This window comes from Poecilia reticulata, chromosome 17 (assembly GCF_904066995.2).
Source record: "Poecilia reticulata chromosome 17, P_reticulata-male-v2, whole genome shotgun sequence".
In the NCBI taxonomy this organism is placed as follows: Eukaryota; Metazoa; Chordata; class Actinopteri; order Cyprinodontiformes; family Poeciliidae; genus Poecilia; species Poecilia reticulata.
Genome location: NC_088846.1, coordinates 31,790,166 through 31,811,066, shown reverse-complemented (window position 1 = coordinate 31,811,066; position 20,901 = coordinate 31,790,166). Strand labels below are relative to the sequence as shown.

At 46.4% G+C, this 20,901-nt stretch overlaps 1 protein-coding gene across 2 annotated transcripts in view; it reads left to right on the top strand.

Annotated features, from left to right (window-relative positions):
- The first annotated feature begins 2,829 nt into the window (after positions 1 to 2,829).
- The window catches only part of efr3a (EFR3 homolog A (S. cerevisiae)), a 63,166-nt gene continuing 45,094 nt past the window's right edge, over positions 2,830 to 20,901 (top strand). Inside the window, exons 1-2 of one of the 2 annotated variants that reach the window (XM_081598531.1) lie at positions 2,830 to 3,297; positions 3,494 to 3,632. In XM_081598531.1, coding sequence (XP_081454657.1) covers positions 3,623 to 3,632 — 10 coding nt within the window. In that variant the 5' untranslated portion in view covers positions 2,830 to 3,297; positions 3,494 to 3,622. Of the gene's footprint in view, positions 3,298 to 3,493; positions 3,633 to 12,684; positions 12,789 to 20,901 lie in introns of those variants that run through there. The other variant, XM_017310057.2, reaches the window with a different exon arrangement.

The window sequence follows — 20,901 nt, the reverse complement described above, 5'->3', positions numbered from 1 at the left end:
TCCTGTTTGAAGGACCTGCGGCTCCGTCGTCGTTCCCAGGACCTGCGGCTCCGTCGTCGTTCCCAGGACCTGCGGCTCCGTCGTCGTTCCCAGGAACGTTGTCGTTCTCAGGACCTGTGGCTCCTTCGTTGGTCCCAGGACCTGCGGATCCGTCGTCGTTCCCAGGAACGTTGTCATTCCCAGGAACGTTGTCGTTCCCAGGACCTGTGGCTCCTTCGTCATTCCCAGGACCTGCGGCTCCGTCGTCGTTCCCAGGACCTGCGGCTCCTTCGTCGTTCCCAGGACCTGCGGCTCCGTTGTCGTTCCCAGGACCTGCGGCTCCGTTGTCATTCCTAGGAACGTTGTCATTCTCAGGACCTGCGACTCAGTCGTCGTTCCCAGGAACGCCATGGTTCCCAGGAACGCCGTCGTACCCAGGACCTGCGGCTCCGTCGTCGTTCCCAGGAACGCCGTCGTACCCAGGACCTGCGGCTCCGTCGTCGTTCCCAGGAACGTTGTCGTTCTCAGGACCTGCGACTCAGTCGTCGTTCCCAGGAATGCCGTCGTTCCCAGGAACGCCGTCGTACCCAGGACCTGCGGCTCCGTCGTCGTTCCCAGGAACGCCGTCGTACCCAGGACCTGCGGCTCCGTCGTCGTTCCCAGGAACGCCGTCGTACCCAGGACCTGCGGCTCCGTCGTCGTTCCCAGGAACGTTGTCGTTCTCAGGACCTGCGACTCAGTCGTCGTTCCCAGGAATGCCGTCGTTCCCAGGAACGCCGTCGTTCTCAGGACCTGCGGCTCCGTCGTCGTTCCCGGGAACGCCGCCGTTTCGGAATCCGCTCATTTACACCTAAACTGGTTCCAACGAGCTGCATGAATTCATCCCGAAGCGGCAGCCACACAGCCAGCAGTCGGTTCCCAGAGTAATGAGAAAACTGCGGCTGTCTGAGCGTCTCATTGACTCCACCGTTTCACCGATAGGATCATCAATACTGAGCTGAGGGTCGCTGCACATCGCTGCTGCTGAACTGAAGGAGGAAACACGGAACAATTTCCCTCAACGAGGCTGGATTTTCTGCTACACGTTGTTTACTCTGTTCTTCTTAAACTGAACAGAAACGAACAAAGAAGCTTCCTCTGCAGTCAGGAGGGAGCTAGCTAGAATTAGCATGCAGCTAGCATGTCAGGAGGTTACAAAGTTAGCTTAGCGAATGTGAATCTGTGATTTAGAAGAAGGTTTTTTATTAAATCTCTAAAGACATTCCGTAACTTTATTCTGGTTCAGGGGCGGAGCTATAGGGGTGTCTGGGGGGGCGGCTGCCCCCCGAACCGGGCCGGATGGGGGCCCGGGTCTGGAGGTGCCAGGGAGGGAGGAATGGTTTCAAGTCGCTTAAATGTCTGATTATAGACGGAAAAAGTGCGCCCTCACCTGTTGAGAAAGGTGTATTTAATGTTAAAGTCAACAGTTTCAGTTTCGTCCCCCCCAACCCCCTGCAGCTGATGCAGGTAAGGCCCCGGTGATTCGTTAGGGGCCCGGTAATTGGCCCGCCCCCCGGCCCGACGCTGACTTGTTCCGCTAGTGTTGGTAACAGTCAAGTTTTTCAGTTTAGCATTCTGGCTCTGCAGCAGTTTTATATGAATAACGTTGAGTTTAGTTTTACCATTTACAGAACAGAAACAAACAGCAGCTACTAGTTTAGGTCATATGTACAGACTGGGGCTGGGAGTTAACGTGTTGTTTTAATAATTCATTAACTCAATTAAAAGCTGTGTGCATTTATATATAATGTATTCAGTAAGTATCACACCTCAGCACCCACAGGGTGGGCACCGGGGGCCATGGGCCCTCTGCCACCCATCATGCTCAGGCAAACAGAGTCATCTGCTTTAATCAGGACATTTAGGTGAAACCCAATAAAGAAATATGTTTATTAAAAATAATAAACGTTAACTGGAACGCCGTTACCTCGGGTGTGATGCCATGCTGCAGCTCTGCCCAGAAGAAAACCGATAAATTAATGCTTTTATTGGTTTTTAATATGCATTATGTCAACTTTAATAAGTAAATCATTAGTGGAGTCACACTGTACCTGACTGCTCTACTAAAACCTCTAAATCTGTTAATGTGTTCAGTGACCACATGTTGCGATAAGCCCCGCCCCTTCCAGCTTCATTTTAATCCCACTCTGCACAGCGATAACATGTGGATGTTTGTGCATTACAGTAATTAAACAAGCCGTTTTTTATTATTATTTTCCCATCAGGCCTAGAGGCGGCGGCGGCGCTGCCTCTCATTTGACTTCAACACGCTCAGCATGCCATCTGCGAGGCCAAAGCCTTTAATCAGCCTTAAGTCCAGCAGACGGAGCAGCAAAGGTCCTTAAGAGCTTAAAAAGCAGCACAAACGGAAAACTTTCTCACATTCACACTTCAGATGTTTTCACTCGGGATAATTACCGTCTGCGGGACGCTGGTGTCTCTGCTGACTTTAATGGCAATCATTAGTGACGCTGAAGGATGGAGCTACTGCTCTGCAGCATTTATACCGAGTTAGAAAGGATAAAATGACACTAAGCTGCAGTAACTGCTGGAAACAAACAGGAGAACAGCAGCGGTTAGCGGCATCAACCCTTTAATAGATGGAAATGAAGAGAAAATATTTGAAATGTCTTGAAATATCCGCCATCTTGCTTGCGGCATTGTTTACATCTGTCATGAAACAAACAACCAGCTCAGGTTGATGTTTACCTGAGCAGGAGGTCGACCACCTGGGGGCGTGGCCTAACCAGATCACCGCAGTCGCACCTGTCCGCCATTTTCTAATCTACCTCTGACTGTAGATGGAGCTAAAACATCCAACCATGGAAACGTCCATCTGTTATGGATAAACACACCTGTTGACCTCCAGGTGTGTCCCTGCCGGGGACAGAGCCACACAGGTTGACCTTCATTTGACCTTCATTTGACCCGGCTGAGCCCAAAGTTTCACGTTTTTTCGACCAATAAGAGGGAAGAAAACTCTGTCACGAATCAGAGACATGTGAAATCTGGGACAATGTGTCCAGTGTTTGGAGGACAGGTTTCTGCAGACACCGTGTAAGCTGGAAGTGTCCCGTCAGAGGACATCCGAGGACATTTCCCCGCAGACACACCTTGCCTCGGGCTGCTATAATTAGCCGCCTCTCTGGCTGCTCAGCCCGCATATGTTTTGGCTTGTTTGGCTCCGTTGCTGCTCTCACTTCCGCGTTGTCTTGTCACCGTAAAGCAGGAAGCCAGGCAGTAATATACGGGAGTGAATCTGCGGATGTTTACCTCCAGGTATGTCCCTCTCTGCGCTGCTTTTAGCGCTAATGTCGCTGTTAAAGCTCCGCAGCGTTTCAGCGGCAGCTCGGTGAAAGCCTCCCCGGCCAGGAGGAGCTGTTAGGGGGGGCTGTAGCTCCGTGTCAGCGGGCAGCTCCAGCCCGGAGCGGGGCAGCCTGGCTGGGCGCTAATTCTGTCTCTCGGCTCCGAACAGGTGATCCGCGGCTTCCAGACACTCTGTACCCGGATACCAGGTGAAGCGGAGCGGCGGCGGCAGGAGAAGCTACATGGAGGCTAACTGACCGGGCTCGGCTGGAACGGTCTGCGGTACTTTAGCTCCACAATGCCCGCCGGTAAGCGGTGTGTGGCCGTGGGACTGTGGCCGTGGGTGTGCGTGGACACGCTGGGGCAGCGGGGTTCGTGTTTGAGTGTGAAACTGCTGCGTTAATTGAACTAATTACAAAAACGCCACCAGGGTTCAAGGTAAACACTGGAGTGGTGCGTTCACGGACACGCGTCTGTGTCGGATACCTGTTGTCTGGTACTTGACGCAGAGGTAAAGAGAGGGGTTTCCTAAGCCTGGGGTCGGGGTCCCACTCTGGGCCGCGAGAACCTAAAACACGGGTCTTCAGCTGATCACTTTTTTTCTTCTGCTGTCATTGTTAAATAAATTAACTGTGAGGTTTTGGAACCACTGGATTAAATAATATATTGACATGGATGAAAATGTTGATTAATCTGACAATAAATTCTTAATCGGTAAAATAATGCTGGTGTTTTAAACCAAAGTTAAATTTCTGAAGGAAAATCTTTAAATTGGGAGGAAGAAAAGCATGTAAATCTAAGAACACAAAGCTGTCTCTTTAGATTTATTAATTTTAGAAATAAAAAAAAACAACCCAAACTAGGTTTATCTTTTCATTACTTATAAGCTTTTACTTTACTTTTTTCCTTGTACAGTAAATGTTTTTGTTTTGTTTTAGCAGCAAAGTAGTTTGCAAAAAGCAACATTTGTAAAAAAAAAAATCAGGAAAGAACAAAAATTACACAATATAATTAAAATGAAAATTCAGGTAATAAGAAAACTACGGAGGCCTCCAGGGGACATGAGGAATTTTTTTCTTTTGCGTTCCCTCGCAATGATCTACTGATCAGTTCATTGTCATAATTGATACTGTAAGCCATTTTTATGGTAGCCGCCGTACTTTCTGCTTTAATACAAACTTATAAGGTTTTTCCATGGACTATTGAGTTATTATTGCGGATAATCAGTCATCTGATTGGTTTAAAGAGCTGCTTTCAGTCCATCTGAGCCTCAACAGACATAAACATGCAGTAAATGAATCGATTTTCAATCAGTTTTCTGCACCAAAGAGTTAATAATAATAATAAACACGTTTTCACTAAGGCTCTATAAGAGCCATATGAATGAAATAATTGTTGATATGACAGAAGCAGCGGCTTTGACACCTGGTGGTGGGCGTGTCGATGTGGGCGTGACGTCATCAGGAATGAAAGGTGATTGGCTGCTGGCTCTGTGTATGAGGAAGTGGGTGATCGGTGGTCAGTCCTCGCAAAGTTTGGAGCATGATAATAAAAATTGAATAAATCAATAATTGTGACAAAACAAAGAGGTTTGGAGTTGATTGATACACGGACAGATGAGATTCCCAGTTAACCCAGTGCGGCTCTACCACCATCAGTTTGCTGTGTTTAATAATAATAAAACGTGTTTACTATTATAAAACGCTTTGGTACAAAAAACTGAACATCGATTCATTTACTGCATGTTTATGTCTGTTGAGGCTCAGATGGACTGAAAGCAGCTCTTTAAACCAATCGGACACGATCAGATGACTGATTATCCGCGATAATAACTCAATAGTCCATGGAAAAACCTTATAAGTTTGTATTAAAGCAGAAAGTACGGCGGCTACCGTAAAAATGGCTTACAGTATCAATTATGCCGCATGAGCTGATCAGTAGATCATTGCGAGGGAACAAAAAGAAAAAAATTCCTCATGTCCCCTGGAGGCCTCCGTAGAAAACTAAGATGGTGGATTTGTGAAAAAAGGTCATAAAAAATACAAAATGTGAAATAACATTAAAAGGTAGAAGTCGTAAAATAGAATTGTAACATATTACAGAAATTAAATGTTTACAGTAACGACGATTATAAATTAAAGCCATGAAGGTCATAAAATATCCTAAAAATACAGAAAGGTTGAATATAGTTATGGAATAAAATGATGAAGAATAAACCTGGTAATGGCAAAAAGAAACAAAAAATACAAATTATTTCCATTATTTTGGTAGTTATTACAATACTATTACTTTCAGAAGAAAATGATGAAACGAACTCAGTGGAAAAACTGCAGCTCAGGTTTTAAACTTCTGATCGAAGCATTAAATACATATTTATAAATACGCCTGTGATTTGTGACGGATAAATAAAACATCCTATTTGAATGCATCAACTCTTGTTTTATAAAATAAATACATTCACTTAGAAAACAAATCACTTCCTCTCAGAATAAAAACGCCAGTTTTACGTTTAGTCACCAACATTCAGTTCTTGTAAAAGTGTCTAAAAATGATTTTAAGCCTTTTTAAACTTTGATTTCAAACACCAGAACCTGTAGATTATAAAATGTTTGAATTATGGCGTCTTGTATCTGTGTTGCGTTTAAAACCGTCAGGAAATCAGAGCGTCGTCGGGTCAGGAAGCGTGTTGGAGGCTGGATCCGCGCCGCGGGACGCGCTGCTGTCTCCGAGGAAATTTAACAAATGGGTCACTTCAGCAGAGACTTTTCATTTCCTCTTATCCTCTTTAAGAAATTGGGAGGAAGGAAGGAGGAGACGCCATGTTGAGGCTTTCATGCTCGTTTTATCCCGCAGGTTTCTGATTAAAGGGGGGGAAATCATTTCTGGGTCCTTCTGTTGGTTTTTATAAGAGGGAATTTAAAGGGTTTGGATGAAAACGTCCAAGATGGCCGCTCGTCCAGGTGTGGTCAGGTTATTTCAGGGGCTTCTGTTGGATCAGAACCAACGTTCTGAACTGTTTGACGCTCTTTGAGTTTTCTGGGTGTTTCATGCAGCATCAGAGAAGTTGGAGCAGGAATCAAAATATAAAATATAAAATATTAAATCTTCAGTTTTAACTTCTCTGGGCTGAAGATCTTCCAGGTTTTTCCCACATGGAGATGAAAGTTTCTGAAGCAGCTTCGTCGTCCATCGCTGCGGTTTGTCTGTGCGTCAGATTTACTGGCGTACCAGAAACGCAGGACGATAAAGGTTCCGCTCGGATCCTTTTTTTTATATATATATATTTAAAAAAAGCAAATATGTCTATTTTTTTTATTCTTTAAAGTTTCGGCTTCGATCTAAAGTTTCTGTGCATCAATCTGGACTGGACTGGTTCGGTTCTGTGTGACGGTCCGGGTTCCGTGTGACGGATCGGGTTCGGTTCTGAGTGATGGACCGGGTTCTGTTCTGTGTGATGGTTCGGTTCTGAGTGATGGACCGGGTTCTGTTCTGAGTGATGGTTCGGTTCTGTGTGATGGTCCAGGTTCGGTTCTGAGTGATGGACCGGATTCGGTTCCGAGTGATGGTTCGGTTCTGTGTGACGGTCCGGGTTCTGTGTGATGGACCGGGTTCGGTTCTGTGTGATGGACCGGGTTCTGTTCTGAGTGATGGTTCGGTTCTGTGTGATGGTCCAGGTTAGGTCCGATGCTGCTGTTCCTCCGCACCGTTCAGCTACATCCTCACCGTTTCCATGGAGACGGCAGAGCGCCTCAGCAGCTTCCTGTTGGCAGTTCAGGGCTCAGAAAACATGGAGGACAGTTCTCTGGTCCCGACCAGAACAGAATGAAGTTCTGGACCGGGTCGCTCAGAACTCATCCGGGTCTTTAATGCCCAGCTTTGTCTGGAGCAGCAGCAGCAGCTCAGAGAGTTTTAAAGTCTAACATGTAAATTCATGTTTTTATCATTAAACTCTAACAGTTTTATTCTGAAATTCATCCGCTTTAGATCCTAAACACGTTCTGGAAGAATACAGGAACAGTCCCGCGCGCGTGTGTGTGTGTGTGTGTGTGTGTGTGTGTGTGTGTGTGTGTGTGTGTGTGTGTGTGTGTGTGTGTGTGTGTGTGTGTGTGTGTGTGTGTGTGTGTGTGTGTGTGTGTGTGTGTGTGTGTGTGTGTGTGTGTAAGAAAGAAAGAAAGAGAGAGGAAAAAAAACCAGGAGCCAAAAACCCCAACGGCAGGAGCATCTCTCTGCAAATAGAGCATCTTTGTAGGTGATATTTCAGCCTCACGTCTCCAGATTATCAGTCCCTGTGGTAAACTGCTGATTGCATTAGCAGTAATGTGACGAGTGCAGTATTGATCTCTGATTGGTTAAAGTGGCTGGAGGAAGAAATGGAGACGCAGAAAAAAAGCCAAGAATAACTTTTGGAGTCACTGTTGGCTCTTCAGGGACGAACAATATAGTTTATCATGACCTGAAATATCATTAAATATGAGCTGCATTAACGTCTCTGCTGCTGCAGCAGCAGCAGGAGAAAAGATCAGCAGGAAACTGAAGCTAAAGTTTGTGATGACAGCAGATTCACTGAATGTAACTTTAATTACAACAACCATCTTGTTGGAAATAAGTATTTTCCTAATAGTTGGTAGTTTAGTAACTGGGATCATTGCATTAATGCTCCTTCAGTGACGGGCTGCTGCGTCATCGGTGCACAAAGCTGCAGCATCTCAGATCCTTCCTGCTAACAACAAGCTACTCGTTTTATACAGCCTGTTATTTATGCACAAACATACAAGGTGGTCCTTTAAATGATCACATTTTACTAAATCTGAACATTTTTAATTACTTCAGTCTCTTATCTTCCTGTTTTTATCGTTTTTAACCTCCTTTGAATCTGCGTCCTTTAGGAATCGTTTCTAAAAGCATCAGATTTATGGAGGCAGCCGTTGCTGTGTGAGCTGCAGGCTGCTGCAGCGTGAACGCCTCAGCTGCAGCAGAAAGATGCTGCGGCTGCTGCTGCAGCCTGATGAGCTCATCAAAGCCCAGGTGCATGATGGGATTCCTGCTGGGAGAAACGTTTATGTCCTCCTCTATTGGGTCGAGGCCTTCGTGTTCTCCTGAGGTTTCCAAACGGCGATCTGCTTCAGGAAGGAGAGAAACCTGAGGACCTCCACACTTTTCAGATTTCCAGTTAACATAGGCTGAACTGAGGCTGCACAGTGGCGCAGTTCGATTCCCGGTCTTTCTGCATGGAGTCTCCATGTTCTCCCTGTGCATGGTGGGTTTTCTCCAGGTACTCCGGTTTCCTCCCACAGTCCAGAAACATGACTGTCAGGTTAAATGGCCTCTCTAGATTGTCCCTAGGTGTGAGTGTGTGTGTGTGCATGGTTGTGTGTCTGAGTTGCCCTGTGACAGACTGGCGACCTGTCCAGGTGACCCCGCCTCTCGCCCGGAACGCCAGCTGGATCAGAACCAACGTTCTGAACTGTTTGACGCTCTTTGAGTTTTCTGGGTGTTTCATCGGAGAAGTTGGAATCAAAAATATTAAATCTTCAGTTTTAACTTCTCTGGGCTGAAGATCTTCCAGGTTTTTCCCACATGGAGATGAAAGTTTCTGAAGCAGCTTCGTCGTCCATCGCTGCGGTTTGTCTGTGCGTCAGATTTACTGGCGTACCAGAAACACGCAGGGCGATAAAGGTTCCGCTCGGATCCTTTTTTTTTTTTTATAAAAAAAATATATTTTAAAAAAGCAAATATGTCTATTTTTTTAATTCTTTAAAGTTTCTGTGCATCAATCTGGACTGGACTGGTTCGGTTCCGAGTGATGGGCCGGGTTCGGTTCCGAGTGATGGTTCGGTTCCGTGTGATGGTTCGGTTCCGAGTGATGGACCTGGTTCGGTTCCCTGTGATGGTTCGGTTCCGTGTGATGGTTCGGTTCCGTGTGATGGTTCGGTTCCGTGTGATGGGCCGGGTTCGGTTCCCTGTGATGGTTCGGTTCCGTGTGATGGTTCGGTTCCGTGTGATGGAACCAGCACCTCCTGACCCACTGAGGCACAAAGGTGTAAGAAAACGGATGGATGGGCTGAACAGTTTTCCGTGGCCTGAATGCAGCAGCTGTAGGCTGACGCGTCCCGAACCGGATCAAACGCGGCGCGGCTTCCTGTGCTCTGAGGACGGTTCCTCCCTCTGATTAGTATTCATAGAATAAGACGGTTTGTTCTGCAGAGAAGGATTTTGTCCTAAATATAACTTCAAAGCAGCGTGGGCCTCCCTCTGTCTCCCTCCGCCGGTCGCGTCTCTCGGCTTTTATCTCCGTCGGCTGGCTGGGTGACGCTCAGCTTGTTGCTTTTCAGCTCTTCTGTAAGGATTTTCTCTTTTCAGATGTTTGCTCGGCGTCGGGCTGCAGACGTGTGAAATATCTGCAGTGCAGCACCTGCTGGTTCCTGCAAACACCCAACTTCTGATTATGCCAAAATAATCCGGATTGGGCTGAAACGGAGAGGAGAACTTCAGGATGAGTCCAACAGAGCCGGCCGCTGCGGGTCATTTCTGAAACCGAAACCCTGACGGTGGATCGGAGCCTTTTGAAACGAGGTTTCATGGTTTAAATCATGCACTGTAAAAACACAAAATCTTACCAAGTGTTTTTGTCAGGAAATATCTTGGTACGCTAGGAATGAGATCTGACTTACAGTAACTTTTCAGCAAGAATTAGGATCTTAAATCAATAATCAATTTTAATTAAATGTTCTAGTTATAGGATAAATAATCTGCCAGTGAAAGATTTTAATTTAGAATCTGGGAAAATGGCAGATTATTTCACTGTAAACTAGTTATTTTTTAAATCAATGTTATAAAATCGTTTATTTTGCTGAAAAGTTGGTTTTGTCTTATTTCAAGTCTACTGAAATATTTTCACTACAAACTAGACAAAAAAATATTTGGTAAGATTTAGTTTTTGCAGTGTAGCTAATCTTAATCCTTTTGATTATCGGATTATTTTCCTACCAAGTCTTAAACGAGTCACTATGAAGCAGGTACCTACCAAAATGGCTGCCAGTTGTTAAAACCTGCCTTCAAAATAAAAGCTCAGGTTTGGTTAATGAATATGATCAATTTTGTGGCCAGTTGCTCTGGTTGTAGCTTCCTGCTCCACCTGGTCCAGTCCTGATCCATTTCCTGAGTCTTTCGTGTCGTAAAGAACATTAAATCCCAACAGATTAATAATCTGAGACGCACAGAGCTGGATTAAACCTCATCTGCTTTGTGAACACCTGAAGGACGGGCCTCTCCTGAGGAGCGCAGTGAGAGCTGTTCACCTTTCAGATGGAAATCGGGAGCCGGGTTTGTTCGGCCGCATCATGTGAGGAGACGGCTGACATTTACTCCCCCACGTTTCAGCTAAACGGCCGAGTTTCAGCTATGAATGGCTGAGGAGTTTCAGCTATGAATGGCTGAGGAGTTTCAGCTATGAACGGCTGAGGAGTTTCAGCTATGAATGGCTGAGTTTCAGCTATGAATGGCTGAGTTTCAGCTATAAATGGCTGAGTTTCAGCTATGAATGGCTGAGTTTCAGCTATGAATGGCTGAGTTTCAGCTATGAATGGCTGAGTTTCAGCTATGAATGGCTGAGTTTCAGCTATGAATGGTTGAGTTTCAGCTATGAATGGTTGAGTTTCAGCTATGAACGGCTGAGGAGTTTCAGCTATGAACGGCTGAGGAGTTTCAGCTATGAACGGCTGAGGAGTTTCAGCTATGAACGGCTGAGGAGTTTCAGCTATGAACGGCTGAGGAGTTTCAGCTATGAACGGCTGAGGAGTTTCAGCTATGAACGGCTGAGGAGTTTCAGCTATGAACGGCTGAGGAGTTTCAGCTATGAATGGCTGAGTTTCAGCTATGAATGGCTGAGTTTCAGCTATGAATGGCTGAGTTTCAGCTATGAACGGCTGAGGAGTTTCAGCTATGAACGGCTGAGGAGTTTCAGCTATGAACGGCTGAGGAGTTTCAGCTATGAACGGCTGAGGAGTTTCAGCTATGAACGGCTGAGGAGTTTCAGCTATGAACGGCTGAGGAGTTTCAGCTATGAACGGCTGAGGAGTTTCAGCTATGAACGGCTGAGGAGTTTCAGCTATGAACGGCTGAGGAGTTTCAGCTATGAACGGCTGAGGAGTTTCAGCTATGAATGGCTGAGTTTCAGCTATGAACGGCTGAGGAGTTTCAGCTATGAACGGCTGAGGAGTTTCCTCTCTGTGGTTCGTCTTTGTTTCCTGATCTGTGACGAACCTTTAAACTGCATGTTGAGAAACGAAATCGCTGGATTTCTTTTCCTTTTAGAGAACGGTTGACTCCAGGTGAGACATCCGTCCTGCAGTTTGTCCTCTTTAGGACGTCAGTGGAGGACAGCATGAGACGGTGACCTCCAGCACAGACCTGACCTGATGCTCATGAAGTCACTGAAAGTTATTCTGCAGAGGAATCGGACGCCTGGTAATCGGTTGGAAAGACGTTTAATCAAAAAGAAAATTAAGTTTTGTGTGAAACAATCATTTAGTTTGAGCTTTCTGGTGAGGGATGGAGTTGCCTTCACTGCTGCCAACTTGTTCAAGTTGAGCTAATTTAGCTAGCTTAGCTCGTAGCTAGCTTAGCCCGTAGCTAGCTTAGCTCGTAGCTAGCTTAGCCCGTATCTAGCTTAGCTCGTAGCTAGCTTAGCCCATACTTCTCCCTCCATGTCTGTTGTTTTCTTTAAATGGCTGACTTTGCCACATCATTTATGCCATAAACGTTCACAATTATTCCGAATAATACAATATTTGGTTTTTATTAATCTCCTTGCCTTGTGAAAAGCGTTAGCTGCAAATCTGCTAGTCCTTAGCATTAACAGCTACTATCCGTTTTTCCTCAAAAGGTTTACGATAAATGACATGTCTGGTTTACATCCTTGTCAGTTTTCCAGTGAAATCAACTAAATAAAAGCGATGTTGGACCAACAGTCTGGTCTTTGACTAGCTTACAGTTGGAGTCGCTTTGTGAAGAGCGCTGAGGGTTAATATGTTTGACTTTATGAAACTTCCCTCAGGTTTAAAATCAGTCTGCAGGTTGAGCTGCGTAATCTGGATTACACGACCTCAAGAAACGGATGGTCACGTTTTCTAAAATGTTGAAACTTGACCTGCAGGTTGCCCAGTCAGGTAAAATGCTTCCAACGCTCGTCAGGGTTTGCTTTTCCTCTCGGAGGAATAATTAGGGGAGCCTCGGTTTGCACACGCCGGTCTCTGCAGAGCCGCTGCTGCTGCTGCCGCCGTCGGCGAGGGGAAACACAAACACCGCAAGGTCAGCGATGACTGCCGGAGTCTGAGGCAGGAGGGGGGAGAGAGAGAGGGAGGGAGAGAGGCTGGCCACGGAGACGGAGGAGAGACGGAGGTCCACCTGGGAGGCCGCTCGCTGCTTCACCTCCACCAGGATGGATTCGGAGAGCAACGGGTTCGGTAGGAGGCCGTTTAATTTCTGACTCTGGCGGGCAGAGATGGAGGCCGAAGGGTGTGTGGACGATCCCGCGCTCGGCCATCGATCTGCTCCTGAGGCCCGACAGCCAATCAGCGAGCTGGTTCCGCCTGACCGGCGCACCTTGAGACCAATCAGGGAGGGCGCTGGGGCCAGGTAGCCGTAACGAGGAGGGACGAGCCGCTGCAGGCGCTGATTGATGATGATGATGATGATGATGGTGGTGCTAACTGCTGTTTTATGGTCTGCCCTCCTCAGAAACTCCTGACTTGTTAAGGATTTACTCTGAAGGTTAAACAGGAAGAAAACATGGCGTCTCCAAAGCAGCTTAAACTTTTAGAAAGGATTAATTTACTCCTCTGTCTCCTTCAGTGGTTCCCGTTTACCTGAATCCAGCTATGATCTCACCTTCATTTCTGGATATTAATATTTTCAGGGGAAGAAATGTGGTAACGTTTGTCTGATAAATGATTTAAATCTGCTGTATTTGACACAAATCAATATTATTTGACCCGTTTGTGCTTTACTGCCAGAGGCTAGTGCTGCTGTGGTTTGATTTGTTTGGTGTTTTGGATCATCTAGTAGAAGTTCACGGCTTTCTAGTGTTAAAAACTTTAAAGAATCTGTTTCATTATTTTCCATTTATGTGAGGAAAGCATTTCCCCCTTCAGGTTCTTGAGTTTTTGTTGCGTGTAAATGTTTCAGATCACGAACCAGAGGAATAAATCTGGTTTAAATGTTTATTTCCATCCAGGGAGGAGTTATCCAAACCAATCTGATCCCAGTAGTAAGTCCCATCAACGCAGCAGCAGTTCTGCAGAGTAGAGCGGGTCAGAATACTGCTGCTGGTTCTGTTTTTCAGAACCGTTTTAATTCCTGCACAAAGAAAGAAGTTTGAGACTCATAACCGAGTCGTTATAAAAACAAACACGGAAAATTTCAGGAAAGTTTGTGTCCACTTGCACAAATCAGCGCCGTTTGAAACATGCCAAACCCACAGGGGGCAGTATAGCGCAGAGCTACCAATCAGGTTGCTTCAGAACGACTCCTACTTCCTGTTTCAAAGATGTCGGGTTGAGCTACGTTTCAATACCGTATTGGAATATAAAGTTAATAAAATCCTGGCTCCTGTTTGTAAACGATAATTCATTTATAAATGTAAATCACTTAACAGTTTGTCATCTCCAATAAAGACGGTAATGTGACAAGAAGAAGAAGACGTCTGTAAGGGAGCAGATCTGTTTGTGGAGCGTTTCTGTTGGTTGACGCGGTTTGCAGGGGGAATCTGAGCATGAAGGATGCGCGGCTGTTTGGACGCCGTCCTTCAGCTGCAGGCTGACAGATGTTTGATTGGCAGCGCGGCTGAAGGCACCAGAGGTCATCTGATGCCTTTCACGCTTAATTAAGTCCCTCCCATCCGTCGCGCTACCTCACTGAGAGACGGACAGATTTCCTTTTCTGTCTTTGGGAGACGTGCGTGTCATGTTATTCCAAAACAGAAGCTGGGCTGCATGCCTGCAGACGAGAGTATTTTTAGGATGGAAACAAAACTTGGATTCATTCAACAGAGTTTAAAGTTTAAATATGCTCAACTTTTGTTTATAACTTTATGAATACAGAAAAAAAAAACAATGTAAACTATATATTTATGTGAAATAATGGAACGTAGCCATTCCTTGGCTGGCATAGCATCCAACGTTAGCTTGACTTCTCTTAGATTAGCTCATCTGCTCCAAGGCTAAAATTAGCTAGGTTGTTTCTAAGCTAACACTAGCTTGGCCGCTCCTAGGCTAAAATTAGCTTGACCGCTTCTAGCTAGGCTAAAATTAGCTAGGTTGTTTCTAAGCTAACACTAGCTTGGCCGCTCCTAGGCTAAAATTAGCTTGACCGCTTCTAGCTAGGCTAAAATTAGCTAGGTTGTTTCTAAGCTAACACTAGCTTGGCCGCTCCTAGGCTAAAATTAGCTAGGTTGTTTCTAAGCTAACACTAGCTTGGCCGTTCCTAGGCTAAAATTAGCTTGACCGCTTCTAGCTAGGCTAAAATTAGCTAGGTTGTTTCTAAGCTAACACTAGCTTGGCCGCTCCTAGGCTAAAATTAGCTAGGTTGTTTCTAAGCTAACACTAGCTTGGCCGCTGCTAGGCTAAAATTAGCTTGACCGCATCTAGCTATTCTAAAATTAGCTTGGCTGCCCCTAGGCTAGCTGGGTTCTTCCAGATGAGCGTTAGCTTCACCATTCCAAACCAATGTTAGCTTTGCTAAACCCCAAGTACACATATACATCCAGGGCTAGTTGAGGATTCCTTCTCTTAGCAGCTAAGAAAATGAGATTCCTCTCCATTACATCTTTGTTTTTTATGCTAAACATTTAGAGATCATGTTGACTGGTAGCTAAACTATCACGATTAGAGGATCTGGTTAGCATAGCTGCTAAATATATATTTTCTGTTCACTATTTGGGTGTATTGATGGAAACATAAAATCCTGCTAAATGACAGTTGAACATATCTTGTATTCACTTGTCGTAAAGCTAATATTAACTGGTTACCATCACATTTTACTGAGCTGCTCTCAACTGGAGTAATTTGCTTCTGGGACCTGGATCCCAAACTAAACGGATTCATATTTATTTTTATTTTTCATCTGGCATTAACCTGTTGTAAGTCTTAATGCTATTTACAGAACAGCCTTGGTCATGGCATTGCTGTGCAGGTCTGTTGAGTTTCTACCACATTTTAATGCTAGCTGCTGTTTCAGGTAAATTAGACACAAGTCCTGGTGTTTATTGTTCGTTCAGGAGTTAAAACTGGTGAATTTACCCATTTCTGTCAGAACCAGAACCAGTCTCACCGTCATTGTTTTTAGGATGTAGTTTGTATAAATTGTGGTGATAGTCGCCATGTGGATTTTGGTTTAGTCTTGAATTGAAGCTTTTATTCGTAAATGTTCAGTTTTTTAACTCGTGCAGCGTTTCTGCATCAGAAACTTAAATACTGTCATTTTCCACTCGGATTGTGTCAGGATCCTGGTTTTAGGTTAAAACGAAGAGATGTGGGAAGTTTTGCATTTTTCCAAATTAAATTGGTGGAAATTGAGACGAGGCTGGTTCCTGGAATCGAACTACCGGGATTAATTTAGTAATTAAATCTGTGTGTGTCCTGCTCATTGTCATCGGGTCTGATCTGAGTTCAGAGCGTCGGTGGACGTCTCCGTCTCTCATGACCAGCAGTTTGAAGCCAGTCACACCAGTTTGAAGTCGTCCTTTTCTCTGCAGGGTCATTATGGGATGGCGTTGCTTTGGACTGGCGGATCCAGTCTGTGGTTCTCTGGCCGTTTCTGCCTCACTGGACGATTAACAGACCCAGAAAGTTGACTTATGATATAAACTCCAAACCCTTTTAAACCTGGATGGGGATAAAACGGCACAAACGGGATGTGCTGTTGCCGTGGAAACGGAGATGTGTTTTTTTTTTTTACCCTGATTTGACACTTGCTCCGTTTTTTTGTTTTTTTTTCCCTTCGACGCTGCAGCAGCCGGTCGGAGACGAGATGCATTTTTTTTTTTTTATTATTAGTTTGTAATAAAAATGGGAAGATTCGGTCTGTAACGCCTGGTTCTGGTTCTGGTTCTGCTCAGAGGGCAGAACCAGAACCAGGCTGCTGCGTTTTCATCTGAATATTGGATCAAATCTGCATCTGGGCCGATTTTAATGTTCCACAGAGGAGGAGTCGCCTTTAATACGCTTTGATCTGCTGCATCCTGACTGGTTATAATTGAGTGGAAGGAAAAACTCCAGAAGGTTTCTGGTCTCCATTGTTGTGAACAAAGATGGAGGGTAAATATTTGACCCTTTTTATAGGTTTTATTCTGAGAACATTCTGCAGATTTAAGTTTAAAAAATGCAAATAAATTATTATTTTTAAATGAGTGATGTTTAAAAAACGAGCATTTCTTTCAGTGACAGGCTGGTAGCAAACAATCTGAGATTAGCAGATTATTTTACATAATCCAAAGAGCTCAGATTTACGTTTTGTCTTCATTATAGTTGTGAGTAAATTGTTCGTGGCGAGTTTTAAAAATTCTCCAGTTAATTTATTTTAAATTAGTCGATGATTTTTAAATCAGTTTCATCATTTCAGCCGTTTATTCCCTGGTTTCCTGTCCAAATGTTGGTTCCGCCACCAGAAAGGCGAGGATTTGTGTTCGGTCTCTGATTTTAAAGGTTTTTGTCGCTTCGTCTCGGCCTCCCCCCTCCCCCACCTGTTTCTGCTTCAGTTTATCTCCAATTTCTGTCGGCCTTCAGGGTTTGTTGATCAGATCTCATCGTTTTGGCTGCAGACGTCTGCAGAGACTCACCGTCTGGAGGAGGGAGGGAGGGATAGAGGGATAGAGGGATGGAGGGAGGACGGAGGGATGGAGGGAGGAACAGAGGGATGGAGGGAGGACAGAGGGATGGAAGGAGGACGGAGGGATGGAGGGAGGAACAGAGGGATGGAGGGAGGGAGGAGTGACTTTAAATTGGTCTCATTTGTTTCTGCAGCCAGCCGTCCCTCCGTCTCCAGATGGGCCTCTTTTCCTCCTCCTCCTCCTCATCCCTCCATCCTCTCCTCCTCATCCCTCCATCCTCTCCTCCTCATCCTCTCCTTCTCCCTCCGTCCTCTCCTCCTCCTCCTCATCCCTCCATCCTCTCGGTGGCTGTAATTTGCCGGTAGACGGATGGATGGCTGCTGTCCGTCCCTCCTGGCTCTGACCAACGGACCAAAGTGACTCCTGGCTTTAGGATCGTTATGAACCCGACCTCCCTGGTCCGGAGCGGCAGAACCAGCAGCTTCAAAACCAGCAGAACCTGCTGGTTTTGAAGCTGCTGGTTCAGAACCTGCTGGTTCAGAACCTGCTGGTTCAGAACCTGCTGGTTCAGAACCTACTGGTTCAGAACCAGCTGGTTCAGCTGCTGCGGCTGCTGCAGCAGCTCATGCCTGCAGCAACCTGCTGCCGTCAGGATGAGCTGCAGCAGCAGGGTGAAGCTCCATCATGTTCGTTCCCTCCAGCCGGTGGATCCATAACTAGATTCATCCCTTCATTTGTTCGGCTTATTAACTCTCAGCTGTCTCATGTTTATTTGTTTGGACAATAAAGTCTCTCTGCTTATAAACGGCGTGACCTTCGTCTTAATGACGCAGCAGCAGGATGATGGTGATGAAGGTCGGGCTGAGGCAGCCTCAGTCTGTAGTTTATCTGGAGAATCGATCAGCCAGTGAAACCAGCTGATCTCGTTTTGTCCCACGTAAATCATCGCTCCTACATCTTCGTGGACGGCCCTGATGTCTCCTCTGCAGCAGCTGGACGGACGTCCGTCCACCGGGCCGTTTGGGTCGTTCTGGTCCAGCCGGAGGCATCAACCAGCAGGGAGGGAGCCGCGTTTAATCCATCAGATTATGTGCCTCTGGTGGTGCAGATTGAAGCTTTTCACTGAGCTGAATGTTTATTTAGAACTGGTTTCTACCAGGAACAAACTGGTGGAAACGGTTTGACTCCGGATGTCAGGAGGAGGAAGAGGAAAAGGAGGAGGAGGAGGAGGAGGTCACACAGTTTGTCTTTCTGTGGATCAGAAGAAAAAATCCATCTCGGACTCCAAAGGTTGAAACAAAACCCGACAGAGATTCTGGTTTTTTACTTTGTTTGGCTGTAAACATCATAAACTGGCAATTTGCCCATCAACTTATAAGCTGCAGAGCTTTTATTGTGGTTGTTGCCAAACACTGTTAAGCTGGACATGATGCCACCCTGAACACAAACTTCAGTTTGAAACCAGGATCTCGTTTTAAAACGTGGATCCTGCTGGCAGTGATCCGACGTCTCCTGAACTGAACGACGGTAAAGGCACCGATCGATCGGCATCATTTAATTCACACAGACGCTTTTTGCATTTATGGACATGTGGAGTAAAATGATGTTTTGCTGCAGGGTGTCCACCGTTGGCTCCAACATCTGCGCTTTACGTACAATTTTAATTTACTCTAGGCCAGGAGTCCCCAGACTTTTTCCTGTGACGGCCACATAAGTTTTCGCTTCTCTGGTTGGGGGCCGGAGTCAGTTTGTAACAGAAAATGTGTTTTTATCGATTGATTTTTACCCAGAAAGCACATGGGCAAAAACCGTGAGTGAAACGGTCACTGGGACTGACTAGTATGTATTCCATTGAGGGAAAATAACATATGAATTCCTCATATGTTAGCATAAAGGCTCGTTTTGAAGTATAAGCTGCAACTTACAGGCTTCGAAGAATTCGACCTGGAATGCGGCGTTCACAACAAACACATGTTCATCTGCTCTACCGCTAGCAAACAACCGTACTGATTAAATAACAAACGTCAAGCAGTTCCCTAAAAGTCCAACAGATGGCAGCAATGCGCCATGCAAGACAAAACACCCACAGTTTACAGGACACACTTCTTGCTACAGAGCCCCCTGGTGGTTGAAGAAAAATTCACATATAAACCAGAAAATACAATATATGAAAAAAAATCTGAATGCTCTCTGGTATTGTTCAGGGGGCCGGACCAAATGTGGAGACGGGCCGGATCCGGCCCACGGGCCATAGTTTGAGGACCACTGATCTAGAGAAACTCTGTCTAAACCCTTTGAGGTTTTGGATAAATACTTTAATTTTGGGTGTAAAAGTTCATGAGCTGCTCAGGTTGAGACCAGATGCGTTTCCAGCGTCGATGAAATAAAACAAACCTTTAATGATTATTTACACGTTAACATGTCAAAGCAGGTGGATGTTGGTTTTTTCAGGTGGTCAGGAATTAAACCCTGAGTTTTGTTTCAGTCGTTAATTAAACCTAATGCTCCTGATGTCGATCAGTCGCCATCAGATATGAACGTTTGTCACCGTTTGCATCTGGAAACCCGGCCGCTCTGCGTCAGGTGAGCCTCTCCGGTTCCACAGTTTCCCTTCGCCTCGAGTCGGGTCACATTTTCCTGTGAACAACGTGGCCGGTAACCCGAGCCGCCGCCGCAGAGGCTCGTCTTCGCCTCACGCTGTGGGGCAACTCCAGGTGATCGGAGTCACACGGCTGAAGCCGATTGGCTGAGCCTGCCGTCCGTCGCACAGGTGCAGCCGGACCGGCAGCAGAGTCCGAAGGTGTGGCAGATGGACACATGGTCTCGCCAGAGACACGTCTTCTGAAGATCTGCAGTAGAACTTTGTCCCATCATGCCGCCGTCTCTCCGTGACGTCCTGAGGAGATACAGACAGGTTCCCCAAACCGAGGCGGACGGAGCGTTCAACTACAACCGGGCCTCAAACAGACGGGGATTCCTGAACGCCGGTAGGTCCGTTAACCTGCAGCACGTTTCGCTGACATCCTGGAAGGCAGGTGTGATGCCAGGCGGCATGAATCTAAAGGTAACGACGTTAGACAAAGCTTCAGGTGACGGGACGGTTCTTCAGCTCAACAGAAATGATTCGACTCGGTGGGACGGGAACCAAACCGTGAGACTCCAGACGGGAACCGAACCGTGATGCTCCAGACGGGAACCGAACCGTGAGACTCCAGACGGGAACCGAACCGTGATGCTCCAGACGGGAACCGAATCGTGATGCTCCAGACGGGAACCGAACCGTGAGACTCCCGACGGGAACCGAACCGTGATGCTCCCGACGGGAACCGAATCGTGATGCTCCAGACGGGAACCGAACCGTGAGACTCCCGACGGGAACCGAACCGTGATGCTCCAGACGGGAACCGAACCGTGAGACTCCAGACGGGAACCGAACCGTGATGCTCCAGACGGGAACCGAACCGTGAGACTCCAGACGGGAACCGAACCGTGAGACTCCAGACGGGAACCGAACCGTGACGCTCCCGACGGGAACCGAACCGCGACGCTCCAGACGGGAACCGAACCGCGAGACTCCAGACGGGAACCGAACCGTGAGACTCCAGACGGGAACCGAACCGTGATGCTCCAGACGGGAACCGAACCGTGAGACTCCAGACGGGAACCGAACCGTGAGACTCCAGACGGGAACCGAACCGTGACGCTCCCGACGGGAACCGAACCGCGACGCTCCAGACGGGAACCGAACCGCG